The sequence below is a fragment of the Vombatus ursinus genome, unplaced genomic scaffold (genome assembly GCF_900497805.2).
Source record: "Vombatus ursinus unplaced genomic scaffold, bare-nosed wombat genome assembly UNPS02014973.1, whole genome shotgun sequence".
Lineage (NCBI taxonomy): Eukaryota > Metazoa > Chordata > Mammalia > Diprotodontia > Vombatidae > Vombatus > Vombatus ursinus.
This window is the reverse complement of record NW_020954751.1, coordinates 11,089,160-11,102,010: the sequence shown is the minus strand read 5'-3', so window position 1 is coordinate 11,102,010 and position 12,851 is coordinate 11,089,160. Positions and strand designations below refer to the sequence as shown.

The following is a 12,851-nucleotide window of genomic DNA, read 5'->3' as shown; positions in this document are numbered from 1 at the left end:
TCCTTTGATTTTCAGAATTTCTAATTTGATATTTAATTGGGAATTATTAATTTGCTCTTTTTCTCATTTTTTTAGTTGCATGCCCAATTCATTGATCTTCTCTTTCTCTATTTTATTCATGTTGGCATTTGGAGATATAAAACTTCCCCTCAGAACTGCTTTTGCTGCATCCCATAAGTTTTGGTACATTGTCTCATTATTGTCATTCTCTTGGATGAAGTTATTGATTGTTTCTATGATTTGTTGTTTGACCCATTCATTCTTTAGGATTAGATTATTTAGTTTCTAATTAATTTTAGTCTATCTTTCCGTGGCCCTTTATTACATATATTTATTGCATCATGATCTGGAAAAGATGCATTTAATAATTCTACCTTTCTGCATTGGATTGTGAGGTTTTTAATGCCCTAGTGTGTGGTCAATTTTTGTGTAAGTGCCATGTATCACTGAGATGAAAGTATATTTCTTTCTATTCCCATTCAATTTTCTCCATAGGTCTACTATATCTAACTTTTCTAAAATTCTATTCACCTCCTTCTTTCTTCTTTATTTTGTGGCCAGATTTATCTAGCTCGGAGAGGGGCAGGTTCACTGGTATAGTTTTGCTGTCTATTTCTTCCTGTAACTCCCTGAACTTCTCCTCTAAGAATTTGGATGCTATACCACTTGGTGCATATATGTTTAGTAATGATATTACTTCATTGTCTATGGTGCCTTTTAGCAGGATGTAGTTTCCTTCCTTATCTCTTTTAATAAAATCTATTTTTGCTTTTCCTTTGTCTGAGATCAGGATTGCTACCCTTGCTTTATTTACTTCAGCTGAAGCATAATATATTCTATCCCAGCCTTTTACCTTTACCCTATGTGTATTCCTCTGTTTCTTTTCTTTTTCTTTTCTTCTTGTTTTTGGCTAGTCGGTGGGGTTAAGTGACTTGCCCAGGGTCACACAACTAGTAAGTGTTATGTGTCTGAGGTAGGATTTGAACACAGGTCCTCCTGACTCCAGGGCCAGTGCTCTATCCACTGCGCCACCTAGCTGCCCCCATCCCTCTGTTTCAAACCTGTTTCTTGTAAACAACATACAGTCGGCTTATGGTTTCTAATCTATTCTGCTGTTTATTTCTGTTTTATGAGAGAGTTCATCCCATTCACATTCACACTTATGATTACTATGTCTTTCTTTCCATCCTATTCCCCTCTCCCCCGTTTATGCTTTTGTTTCTCCTTTTCTCCTTTTCCTTCCTCACTAGAGTTTTGCTTTTGACTACCACCTCCCTCAACCAGCCCTCCCTTCTATCACCCCCTTCCTTTTATTTACCTTTTCCCTTACTACTTCCCTCCCTTTTATCTCTCCTCTTTTTTTACCTTTCCCCTCCTACTGCTTATATGGTAAGTTAAAATTCTATACTTAATTGAGTATGTTATTTCCATATTTAGCTGAATCTGATGAGAGTAAAGTTCAAGCAATGCTAATCTCCCTCCCTTCTTTCCTTCTACTGTAATATGTCTTTGTGCCTCTTCATGTGATGTAATTTGCCCTTTTCTGCTTCTTCCTTTCCTCTTCTCCCATTACAATTCCTTTTCACCACTTCATTAGGTTGTTTATCATCACATCAAATTCAACTCAATCCCACCCCCTCTGTCCATGTATATCCCTTCCAAGTGTCATAATAAAGATATAGTTCTCAAGAATTATAAGGGTATCTTCTTATGTAGGGATGTAAACAGTTTAATCTTATTGAATAACATGTTTTTCCTTCTTTCCTCTTTACCTTTTTATGCCTCTCTTGAGTCTTGTATTTGAAGATCAAATTTTCCATTGAGCTCTGGTCTTTTCATCGGGAAAGTCTAGAAGTTTCCTATTTCATTGAATGTCCATCTCTTCGCCTGAAAGATTATGCTAAGTTTTACTGGGTAGTTGATCCTTGGCTGTTATTCAAGCTACTTTGCCTTATGGAATGTCATATTCCAAGCCCTCCAATTTTTTAATGTAGAAGTTGCAAAGTCCTGCATAATCCTGACTGTGGTTCCATGATATTTGCATTGTTTCTTCCTGGCTGCTTGCAGGATTTTCTCCTTGACCTGATAACTCTGGAATTTGGCTGCAATATTCCTTGGTGTTTTCCATTTGGGATCTCTTTCAGGAGGTAATCGGTGGATTCTCTCGATGACCATTTTACCTCTGGTTCTAGGGCCTCCAGGCAGTTTTCCTTGATGATCCCCTGAAAGATGCTTTCCAGGCTCTTTTTTTCATCATGGCTTTCATGTAGAACAATAATTCTTAAGTTATCTCTCCCGGATCTATTTTCCAGGTCAGTTGTTTTTCCAATGAGGTATTTTATATTTTCTTCAATTTTTTTCATTCTTTTGATTTTGCTAGACTGATTCTTAATGTCTCATAGAGTCATTAGCTTCCAATTGCCCAATTCTAATTTTCAATGAAATATTTTCTTCAGTTAGCTTTTGTATCTCCTTTTCCATTTGGCCAATTCTACTTTTTAAGGACTTGTCTACAGTTAATTTTTGTCCTTCCTTTTCTAAGCTATTGACTCTCTCTTGAATACCTCTCATTTCTTTTCCCAGTTTTTCTTCTACCTCTCTTATTTGGTTTTTAAAATCCTTCTTGAGCTCTTCCAAGAAGGCTCTTTGGACTTGAGACCAATTCATATTCCCCTCTGAGGTTTCAGATGTGGGTATATTGACAATGTTATCATCTCCAGAACTTGTGTTTTCTTCTTCCCTGTCACCAAGATACTTTTCTATGGTCATTGTTTTTCTATGTTGCTTCTTGCTCATGTTGTTTGCCTTTTTTTCTGGCTTTTAAAGTTGATCTCTGCTTCTGGGGCACAGAGTGCACTATCCCAGGCGACTTGTGCTGGGGGGTAGGGGCCTGGTTCCTGGAAGGATGAGGTGGGGCTTGCCACTGGCTTGCTGGTATGCTTCCCTTCCTGTACGAGTCCCCTTCAGCCACAGCAAGAGGGACCTTTCCTGTTAATCCCCCTAGCCCCAGGAGCTAAAAGGCTATGTATCTAGTCTTTCTGCTGACTCTCCTATTTCAGGCTTTTTCCTGGGGCAGTATTCTCTGGGTTTTTCAAGGTCAGTAAGGGAGGGTGAGCGCTACTTAATGCTTACTCTTCCATCTTGGTTCTGGGAAGTTGCAATAGGTGACTTTCAAACATTCAGTCTGTTGGCTAATAGCTCCAGGTGCAGTGCTTCCTCTGCCATGACTGCTCCTTATTCAGTCACTGCCAAAGCCTTTTTCTGGTTTGCTAGTGCCAGGGCTGTATTGCACACCCTGCTGCTATGCGCTGGACTACTTCTCTCTCTCCCAGTTCAGATAGACCCCTCCAGCTGACCTTGTAAGTTGTCTCTGGTGTCTGTGGGCTGAGAAGACTGGAACATGCCACTGCTGGTGAATGAGTCCCCTGAAGCCTGCTCTGTCTTTGCTCAGGTCAGGTCTGTGCTGGGTACTGTGTGCTGGGTGCTCCTCTCTCAGGCCAGTGCAGCAGACCTTTCTTGTCGACCTTTCAGGTTGTCTTGGGCTGGAAATCTACTTCACTCTGTCTCTGTGGGTTCTGCCACTCTAGAGTTTGTTCAGAGTTACTTTTTAGAGGTATTTGAAGAGATTTGGGGGAGAGTTCAGGTGAGTCTCTGCTTTCACTCTGCCATCTCGGCTCCTGCCCTCTGAAATGCTGAAAGTTTTATTCTCCTGGAAGTTGAGGTAAGTGTTAGAAGCTTAATAAGACTTAGGGCACTGAAGACAATTCCTTTACGGCAAGGTGAAGAAGTTCTTTAATATGCTTAATATCTATCACATGTACTTACTGATAGTAGTAAGTAAACCCATGCAACAGCTCAGTCCAATTAATATTTTTCTTTCATTTGACATTTGGCTTATGCCAGTGTTAATTGTATTCTATTGGATCACTAATACTGTTTCATACATCATTAATGACACATCTTCTTTGAAGCACCCTCCATGAAAATTTATTATCTTAATTCATCTATTAGCTCCCAGTTCATTCTCTATCCTTGGCTCCCTGGTTGCCTTGTTCTATCACTACTTATCCTTTTCCAGACTTGGGTTACTCATACTATCTGCCTTCTCTCCTATTGATATGCTGTTAAATGCAGCTGGAGGAAGTCATTTAACTGCATGGAGATTAAGACTGCTACAAATTTATCTTGTTTAATTTCAGTGGGACCCTAGGAGATGTACATTAATACTTTTCCTGATCTATTCTGGCATAATCACTGTAGCTCACTTTGCTCACCATCACTACTTCCAAACTTTCCAACTACTATCATCATTCACTAACCTCTCCTCCTTTGAGGTTTGTTCAATACATATTTATTACCCAATCAAAATTCTGATAGCTAATATATATCAATTCCCCGAACACTCCTTCCATCCTCAATGAATATAATGACAGTTCATATCCCAATTTCTGCCCTCATTGTTAGGGAATCCAGCATAGATAATGGTATTCCCTCCAACACCCTAACTTCCCTGTTCCTTGATGTACTCATTTCCCACAGTCTAGTTTTCTATTCCATCTAAGTTATATACAGATATGGTAATATACTTGGTCTTCCTATTACCCAGAAGTGTTCATTTCCATGTACATAAACTCTGAAATTATTTTATTGGATCACAATCTTTTATCATTCTATCTTTCCCTCTGCCTTGTGCCCACTAAACTCGTTCATCATACTCAATGTAATGCCTGGTTTCTTTAGCCTTTAGTTCTTTCCAAGACAGTCATCCCTATATTGGCTGTATTCTCTTCTCTTCCCCATTTGGAACCCTTGGTGAACCAGTTAAACTCGATGCTATCTTTTACCCTGAAGTCTCTTGTCCTCTTATCCCGTTCCTGATCTTGCCTTGCCAAGACCTATCTTTGGATTACTCTCACCATCTTCTATTTTTGCTTCTATTCATATGTTACTGAACAAAGCTGGAGAAAACTCACAAAATTGTACTGATTAGATCCACTCCAAATTTATGTTATGTAATCTCAACTGAGTCCTCATTGCAGTAAGGCAATCTTTTACACTTCCCTAATTTATTGCCTTTCACACCCACCACAGCAGCTATTCCAAAACTTTTTATTGCACCTCAAACCTCCCATGGCATCTCCTTCCACCACCACCTCAGCTGAGGACCCTGTTTAATACTTAACTGAAAATATTGAGACTATTTGCTAAGAACTTCCTCTTCTCTCCTCCTCATCTTCCATTACTCAGCTATCTTTCCCTACTATCTCTTCCCACATCCCTGTCTCACATGAAGAAGTGGCCCTTCTTGCTAAGGCAGTCTCATCTCCATGTATCCTTAACCCCAATCTGGCCTTTCTGCAGCAGCTTGCCCATCCTGCACTCATCATCCCTATTCTCTCACTCATTTTCACTCTCTATGGCCTGCTTCCCCATTGCCCACATACACCCTCATCTATCTCTCCTACCCTCATCCTTAAAAAACCTTCACTTGATCTGACCATCTGTACTAGCTCTCATTCTGTATGCCGCCTACCTTTTGTGGCCATACTCCTTGAGAAAGCTGTCTACAATTAATGCCTCCACTTCCTCTCCTCTTATTCTCTTCTTAACTTTCTGCAGTTTGGCTCCTGACCTCATCACTCAACTGAGATGCCTTTTCCAAGGTTACAGTGATCTATTAATTGCAAAATCTAATGGCCCTCCTTTCATCCTTTTTGATCTTTCTGCAGCCTTTGACACAGTTGACTATCCTCCTTTCCTGGATACTCTGATTTTTTTTTTATGACTGCTCTCTCCTGGATCTCTTCCTACATGTCTGACCCCTTCCTTCTCAATCTCATTTCCTAGATCTTCATCTAGGGCATACCCATTAAATGTGGATGTCCCCTAAACGTCTGTCTCGGTCCCTTTTCTCTTCTCCCTTTATTCTGTCTCCTTTAGTGACATATACTTCCATGGATTTAATGTTGATCTCTGTGCAGATAATTCTCAAATCAGTTTACCCAGCTCTAGCCTCTCTCATGACCTCTAGTTTTGCATCACCAGTTGCCTATTGAATATCATGAACTGGATGTCTCATAAACATTTAAAGCTAATTTTGTCCACAGCAAAATTCATTATTTTCCTCCCAAACCCTCTCGCCTTCTGAAGTTCCCCATTTCTGTTGAAAGCACTGTCATCCTTCTTGTCTCCAGAGCTCACAAGCTAGATGTCACCCTCAGCTCCTCACTTGTACTTACCATACCGATGTTCCCATCATCTCACACCAGCACTATTGTAATAGTTTACTTTTCTCTGCCTTTCCCTGATTTCCTTGCCCTGGAATCTCTTCCCACTCCAGTTGATCCTCTGCTCAGCTTCCCAAATGATTTCCCTGAAGTTCAGATCTGACCATTATCACTCTGCTACTCAGTAAATACCAGTGGCTCCCTGTTACTTCCAGTATAAAATATTAAATCCTGTTTGGCATTTAAATCCTTTCACATTCTGGCCCCTTCCTACCTTCCCATTCTTCTTACACTTGACACCACTCCTCTTATTCAGCGACTCTGGTCTTCTTGCTGTTTCTTGTATGACATTCCATATCTCATCTTCTTGCCTTTCACTGGCTGTCCCCCATGCCTAGAATGCTCTCCTTCCTCACGTATGTCTCCTGACTTCATCTCAGGCTTCCTTCAAGACTTATCTCAAATCTTACTTTGTATAAGAAGTCTTTCCCATATCACCATCCCCCAGCTGCCACTGCCAGTATCTTTACCTCCCATTTATTCTGAATATATCTTTTAATGTATGTAGTTGTTTTCATGTTGGGTCCACCATTAGTGTATGAACTTCTTGGGATGGGGCCTATGTTTTTGCCTTTCTTTGTATCTGAAGCACTTAGTGCCTCACACATGGCACTTAAAAAATGCTTGTCAATTCACTGATTGCTAAATTTCTAGGTCTTAACTCTCGTTTTTCTTGTCCTTTCTTCAAAGGCCTCCGTAACCTGGTCCCCTCTACCTTCCCTGTCTTAAACCTTAAACACCTCCTCCCTTCTCACCGTGTGTACTCTGCTGTCCAGCCACTTTGGCTTCCTTGTTGTTCTTCCTGCAAGTTGCTCCATCTCTTGACTCCATGCTCCCATGACTAGAACTCTCTCTCTCCTCATCGCTGTCTCCTGGCTTCCTTCAAGTCTCAGCTCAAGTCTTGCTGTCTACAAGAAGCCTTTCCTGAACCCCCATCATACTGGTGCTTTCCCTGTATTGATTATCTCCAATTTATCATGCATATTTCCTTTTTGTAAATAGTTATTTGTATGTTGTCTTCTACACTAGATTGTGAGCTCCTCAAAATCAGGGATTGTGTTTTACTTTTCTTTGTTTCCCTAGCAAGTGGCACCTTGCCTGGTACGTAGTAAGTAGCACTTAATAATTGACTGACTGAAGATGATGGTATCATATTCACTTGCTCTACAGATCCTAATTTCTTCATTTTACACAATAGCTAACAATAACTGTTGGGCACCTACACGTTAGTGTTATGTACTTCAATTATAATACTCTTCCATTTCATCTACTTGAGAATTTCTTAAGGGTAAAGAATTGATTTTTTTAGTTGAAAGGTAAACTATTCTTTTTATAATTCAGTAAATAGTAAATCATTTTGAATGAAATATGTACAGTAATGACAAATTGTTTTTCAGTTACTGAAGATCTTATTAGGCGAAATGCAGAACATAACGACTCTGAAATTTTTTCCTTGGAGGAACTCTCCTTGCACCAACAAGAAATTCAAAAACTAGAAAATATTGACAAATGGTGTCAGGATTTAAAAATTCTCTACCTTCAAAACAATCTCATTGCAAAAATTGGTAAGTTTTTGATAATTTTCTCTCAATTTCCTTAGCATTTTTGAATTAGAAAACTTTCTCAAAGGAAGAATCAATCTTTTATATAGAATAAGAAAATAGAACTCAAAGCACAAGCTTAGACAACTCTTTTATTCAGGGATTGATTACTGAATTTATTATCTCCCTTTGCCATCCATTAATCAGTTCAGCTGTATGTCATATCGTTCATCAGAGAGTTTACAAAGGTAGAAAAATAATATGAAACTCATTTGGCTATTTGTAGCCTTGAGTTTTTGATGTGACTTCATGTAGCTTTGGTAGAAAGTTTAGTTATTAAAAATGATATGTACCTGAGGTTATCCAAATGTTTACACCACTTTACTAGGCCAAGGGAATATGGAGGAACTGGGTGAGGTGTGTAATGCCAACAGAAATAGTAGCAGTTCTTTGATTGTCACAGAATACTTTATTGTCATTACTACTAATATTAAGTTTATTGCCCAAATGAAGATGGAAATGATGAGAAGCAGGAAGTGTTTATTAAGCAGCTAAGATGAGCTATTTTCTTTTTAAAGCTCTACTCAAATGGTTCGTTATGGTGTGGAGGTGACTAATTCTCAAAGATTATGCCAGTGTAGGTTCATATTACTAAGCTGCAGAGGTTTTGGATATGAGTTCTGCAGCAGACTTTATAATAAATACAAATATACATACATACACACATATGCAGCACAATGTGTATATATATATATATATGTATGCCTATGTGTGTATATGTATATTCATACACAATGTACATATATGTATAATACATTCTCTCTCTATATATGTTTTCTGAGGACCAGTGTTTTTAAGTTCAAAGAGGCTTATCACTAGATTAATCACTGGTTTGTCGCAGCAACTTAAGATCTTACTAATACACAGAAGGGGTGAGTTGCCTTTTTTTTAATTAATGAGGGAGTACCTTCACTAATAAAGTAATATATCCTGGAAGTTGTCATATAAAGTATATGTTAGGCACTTGAGGTTATATGAAGACAAGTAAAAAAACTTACTTTTTCTCATGAGGCTTACAGTCCAGTGCAGCAAATCAGATAAGTAACTAAGCTAAGATAAATGGAATCCAAATTAGAATATGCATACATAATAGATCAGGTGTGCTATTAGAATATAAATGCAGTGAGATCAGAAGAGAGAAGTCAATTCTAGCTGGTGGGGTTGGCCCTCTAGGAGAAAAAATTTCATCTGGGTCATGAGTACTCACTATGTCCAAGGCAAGTCACACTGGTGAATACACAAAAAAGAGATGGTTGCTACATCAGTATACATGGAGTATACAGATGTGTGAGTTAGATATAAACTCAAATAATTACTCAGAAAAGTTCATTATTAAATTACAGTAAGTGAAGAATGAAATATTTTGTTAGTTCAGGTGAGGAAGCAAGGATTTCTATTGAGGTTGAGAACAGGGAAGGCTCAAGATGTCAACTGTGCCACACATGTTAACAAGTATGCTGTGGGTTCTGACTATTAGTGTAAATATTGACTTAGGAGAGAGGTTTTGGGGTTTTGTGGGGTCTGGAGTATATACAGTAAGAAATTTTTTAATTTGGGTTTTTCTGTTGGCATTGTCATATATGAATAATTTAGAATTATTTGCTGAAAACTTAGACTTTGCATTCCTTTTTACTAGACATTGAAATCTTCCAGATTTCTTTAGATAATTATTTCAAGGATCTTTACTAGAAATTAGAAGTTCTGGCACATAGTTGAATTAAAAGGCTGTTACATCAAATCACCAGCCTTTATGCATTGGGACATTGAAGTTTAGTACTAATTGTACAGATTTAAAATAGTTTCTCAGTTTCTTCATTTCCACAGCTGGTTCTTTTAAAACTAATGAACAGTACGAAGCCTTTCTAGAATTTGAAAAGTTTCAATTTTTGCTTTCAAATATTTTTAACTGCACAAGTTTTTGTTATTTTTTCCTTTGCATAATGGGGCTCTTTTCTTAACCCTCTTGAGTCTGGTTCTGTCCCCACTGTTCCAATAAAACTGTACTTTTAGTGATCATTTCAACCCTAAATCCTGTGATAAAGGCCTTTCTAATCACCAGAATAGAGCAGTGGTCTATTATCATTATTCATTTTCTTTGACTGTTCTGTGGCATTGACATACCCCTTGGCTTCCAGGATGACATACTACCTTGGATTTACTTCTACATCTGTAATTATTCCTGTATCCCTAACTCACTCTTTTGACTTTCACACACACACAGAGTCCTTTCCCCAATCTGGGTATTTTTCTTGTTTCTCTGCATTTTTCTCAACTGCATTTTTTACTTACGTTATTTCATCTAGTTCCCAGCTTTAGCATTCACATCCATGTTGACAATTCCCACTTTTTGTTCTTCAGCCCTTATTTGTCTCTTGAGTTCTTGTTTTTCATTTCCAACAGCCTACTTGGCATTTCAACTTCAGTATTCCACAGTAATTCAACATATCTGGAAATCCACTCCCTCATCTTGCTTCCCAAACTGTTTCCCCTTCTTACTTTCCTATTTCTGTTAATTTTGCCTGTTACCCAGGATCAAAACTTGAGTTACTTATGACTTCAACCTTCACCTGCCTCCATATCCACTCAGTCATTACATTCAATCTGATTCCTCCCCACCCCACCATAATGCCTCTTATATCTGTTTCCTCTTCTATTTTCATCTTCAGAGCTTAAGTTAAGACCCTCATCTCCTTATAGTTCAAAGACAGGGGTTAGAATTCTGGATCTGTTATAACTTTTTTGATCTTGGGCAAGTCATGTGCCTTTGCTGGGTTTCAGTTTCCTCATCTATGAAATGAAGGGATTAGACCAGGTAACTTATAAGGTCTCTTTCAGTTCTAAATCTTAGGTCAGACTATTGTCCACTAGTTGGTCTCCCTCCCTCACTCCTAGATGTATGTATACATTTGTCTTACTTGGATTGTTGCATGTTCTTCAGCACCCTTCAATGACACTATCACCTATGGAGCAGATTCCAACTTCCGAGGAAGGTTCCTTAAAGAGGCTAAGATTTTTTGACAAATGGGATCATAGCAGCATTTACCATTAAGCAGTCTATCAGAAGTCTCACTGTTAATTTGGAAGGTACAGAGTTTCTCACTTGCATCAGAATTTTCAAATGTCAGTGAAGATATATTAGATTGTAGGTTATGCCTTCTTATAGCTCTCTGTAATAGGTGATTACAACATGTAAGTTAAAAATATTTATAGTCATTCAGTGACGACCTAGGCATAAACTCATATGTTTACTGATTTTATGTGATTTTTAAGCTGAGAAGCAATATAGTGGAAAGATTGGACTTAGGCCCAAAATACCTCACTTCCTGTCCTGACTCCATCATTTACTAAGCTGTTGATCTTGTGCTAGTGACGTTACTTCTCTGTGCGTCAATGTCATCCTTTGTGAAGTCGGGATAATACTACTTACCCTATTCCTCTCATAGGCTGGTTGTAAGAAAAGCAGTTGATAAGTCATACAGCCCTATGTAAATGTTAACCATTATTACATAGAATTTAGAAGCTAGGTCTATATGTTTCTAAAACAAGTAATTCTTTTTATTGTTTGGCTAACTTCAAAACAAAACTAAGGTACACTTTAAAAAGTAGCTTATCTTTTCATTAAGTGACAAAATATTGTTTGCTTTTTATGAGCTAACTTACTTTATGAAAATAATACTGTTGAGAACAGTAATACTTAAATGAGAACAGTAATGTTTGAAAAATAATGTTTAAACTTGCATTAAGTTATTGTTAAGTAATAACTTATTATTATTTATCACTATTACATTACTAAATGAGGACATTTATGATAATGAGGCATAGGCTGAGGGTCAAATCCCTCTACAGACCATTTTATTTACTTTGCCAAACTGCCAGAGATTATAGTCCTAACTCGTAGTCAGCTCTGGAAAATGTTTAGTATCTCTTACAGTGAGGAAAAATAGAGCATGTGGTGGTAGAACATCCACCCACCATCTTTATTCAAAACCGATTCAAAGCCTGTGCACTACTGTCATCAAGTTAGTAACTTTAGTTTTGTGAACAAAAAAAAGACAGCCTCTGTTTCCTACCTCGGTGAAGTTAATCTTCCTAAAACATCTAAACCCACATTTTCATTTTGAAGATAACATATACTTGTGGGTGCTTAATGAATGTTACAATATTACTTTTTATAGCTATTTTGTATATTCAATAGGGAAAATTATGTATAGGTATAGGTGCAAATATTTGCAACTAGTGGGCAATAGTCTGACATAAGATTTAGAACTGAAAGAGCCCTCGCAAGTCATCCGGTCTAATCCCTTCATTTTATAGATGAGGAAACTGAAACCCAGCAAAGGCACATGACTTGCCCAATATCAAACAAGTTATAACAGATCCAGAATTCTAACCCCTGTCTTTGAACTATGACTATAAACTAGTGATTTATGTACACTTATGATCTAAAAATATACAATTATAGACTCTTGGCATTGAAAGGGACCTCAGAGGACATCTAATCCCACCCTTAGTCAAATTGTTAACTCTACCTAGCTGTTAGACTCTAGCTTTCACTTGATGATCTATGATGACTAGGAATTCCCAACATCCAAGGGAATCTATGTGTTTTGCTAACATTTTTAAACTTTATTAAAGTGTTTTCACATGATGCCTCATTTGAGGAAGTATTCCAGTGAATCTTTTATGTTTATATTTTGGCAGAATTTTCTAGCTTTATATTGTCATGTGAAGTAAAATCTGAAAAGCTCTCGATATAATTATTAACTGATACCTTGTAATTATGGATAGAGATAGCATGATGTCATGGAGACAGTCCTGCTTGTGCAGTCAGGAAGACATGGGTTCAAATCCCACCTCAGAGACTTCCTAGCTCTGTGATCTTGGGCAGGTCACTTAATTTCTAAAATAAAGTGGTTAGACTTGGTTGACTATGATCTTAGGACCTAGCTGCAGCTTGGAGGCT

The 12,851-nt window shown here is 37.9% G+C and overlaps 1 protein-coding gene across 2 annotated transcripts in view; it reads left to right on the top strand.

Moving 5' to 3' along the window:
- LOC114030675 (protein tilB homolog) overlaps positions 1 to 12,851 on the top strand; it is a 211,032-nt gene that overhangs the window by 124,515 nt on the left and 73,666 nt on the right. For both annotated transcript variants that reach the window (XM_027845530.1, XM_027845529.1), the window contains one exon: positions 7,685 to 7,852. In XM_027845530.1, the coding sequence (XP_027701331.1) occupies positions 7,685 to 7,852 (168 nt within the window). The remainder of the gene's footprint in view (positions 1 to 7,684; positions 7,853 to 12,851) is intronic.